We start from the raw sequence: 1941 nt of genomic DNA, 5'->3' as shown, positions 1-1941 counted from the left end.
ATGGGAGGGGCAGGTGCAGGATGGCTGTAATGGGAGGGGCAGGTGCAGGATGGGTGTAATGGAAGGGACAGGTGCAGGATGGGTGTAATGGAAGGGACAGGCCGGACTGCTGAAGGAAGGAGTGGCAGTTTATTGAGTGTCTTCCCTATGCCGAGTGCTGGGTAGATGTGGGTAAAAGAGGTGGTCAAGGCCCCTGAAGTTATCTCTGGTCAGGCCACTGCAGGCTGCATCGATCACAGGGAAGGACACAAGTGAGTGGTGGGACCCAGAGGAACTCAAGACCGCGGCTCAGAGGGCTGGGAGGCGGCAGAGCCCGAGTCAATGCCGGGGACACCTGGGGAGGGAGCCTCGTGGGATGCATGTGAGAGCTGGCGACATGCTCCAGGGGCCCAGAGAGGAAGGGGCCGTGCGAGGATGCCCTGGGCAGTAGGTGGCACCAAGGAACTCTGTGCGGCTGTGTGGCTGGCTGGAGGCCACATGTCCTCCCCCTCTTCTGTCCCAGGAGGTGAGGGACATTGGAGAGAGAAGGGAGCCGGGCTGTGCCCCGAAGCAGCCGCGGGAGCCCACAGCGACCACGGGAGCCCAGAGCCTCGGGAGCACCGGGCAGGGCTTCATGAAGTGCCTGCTGGAGGTGGAGGAGGAGGAGGCCATGCATCGGAGGGCCGCCAAGGCCCGGGCCCTGCCAAACCGGAAGGTCCCCAAGACCCTGACCCCCGTGCCCACCTCAGCCCCGGTTGGCAACTCAGCCTCAAACCTGCCCCTGACACTGCCTCAGACCCCTGCCTCGGCCCCTGCCATGGCCCCATCCTGGGTCCGGCCACCAGCCCCTGGGCCCATCCCTGCCGCTGTGGGAGCCCCTGTCCCGGCCTCTGTACCTGTCACTGTCCTGCCAGTGCCCACCCTGGACCTGGGCTGGAGAAAGACAGTATTCTTGCACCACAGTGGCGAGAGAAGCCTGGCCCAAGTCAAGGCACGGTAGGAGCCCCCCGAAAAGAGGCTCAGAGCTTCTGTCCCCTTGTCCCTGGCATCTCTCTCCCAGACCCTTGTCCCTGTCAGTAGCCCTGTCTGTTTCCTCCTGTGTGTCCTCTCCACTTCCCCTCATTTCTGTCCTCCCTCCCAGCTCTATGCCCCCATATCTAGGTCTCCATTCCCATTTCTGACCCCTTTCCCTCCCTCGTGTCCTTCACCTCCGCCCCGCTCTTCCTCTGGGTCACTCAGCCTCTCTGACCTCTCAAAGCCTCGCCCAGGGCCCTGCCCATGCGCTCCGCTGCCCTGGCTTCCCCCTAGCCCTGCCCTGGCTCTGGGTGCAGCCGTGGGCAGGGCAGGCGGCTGGATATGGACCCAGCCGGTCTGTCCTCTGCAGGCAGGACCTGGAAGAACACTGCCTCCTAAACTTGTATCAGAACTGGGAGGCGCGGGCTGAGGAGCACCTCACCCTGAAGCAAGAGGAAGGTGAGGCCGGCCAGGGGAGCCCTCGCAGGGGCCTCAGAACGCTCTGTCCTTTGGGGTTCACAGACCTGGGGTGGGGGTGGTTTACAGACCAGACCGCCGCCCTGTGCCCACCCAGCCCTGTGCAGTGGACCCAGTGGAGTGCCTGGCTGGGGGGCCGTGCAGGGCAGGAGCTTGACCCAAGCGCGTACACTGCTGGGTGGGGGGCCAGAACTCACGCTGGGTCCTCTCGCTTGGGGTCCAGTATGCTTCCCAGTTCCACAGTCACCCCGCTGAGTGATGGCAGCAAGCCTGCCAAGCGCTTCAGGTTTTGGAGGCGTTTCTGCCTCCCCCCGAGCTCACTCCATTGGTCCTCTTTAGAAGCAGCCTCCAGGGTGCTTGGCTGTCCTAGACTGGTCTCCATTTCCACTCCCACCCCAAAATGTACAAGTTCTTTTTTTTTTTTTATTGCTTAAAGTATTACAAAGGGTATTACATATGTGTCCTTTTTCC

At 62.4% G+C, this 1941-nt stretch overlaps 1 protein-coding gene across 1 annotated transcript in view; it reads left to right on the top strand.

Annotated features, from left to right (window-relative positions):
• Positions 1-1941, top strand: part of SPATA21 (spermatogenesis associated 21) — a 32668-nt gene that overhangs the window by 8346 nt on the left and 22381 nt on the right. The window contains exons 4-5 of the mRNA XM_005858724.2: positions 503-975; positions 1364-1452. Of these exons, the coding sequence (XP_005858786.1) occupies positions 503-975; positions 1364-1452 (562 nt within the window). The remainder of the gene's footprint in view (positions 1-502; positions 976-1363; positions 1453-1941) is intronic.

The sequence above is a fragment of the Myotis brandtii genome, unplaced genomic scaffold (genome assembly GCF_000412655.1).
Source record: "Myotis brandtii unplaced genomic scaffold, ASM41265v1 scaffold1204, whole genome shotgun sequence".
Classification (NCBI taxonomy): domain Eukaryota; kingdom Metazoa; phylum Chordata; class Mammalia; order Chiroptera; family Vespertilionidae; genus Myotis; species Myotis brandtii.
This window is presented reverse-complemented; position numbering and strand designations above follow the sequence as displayed.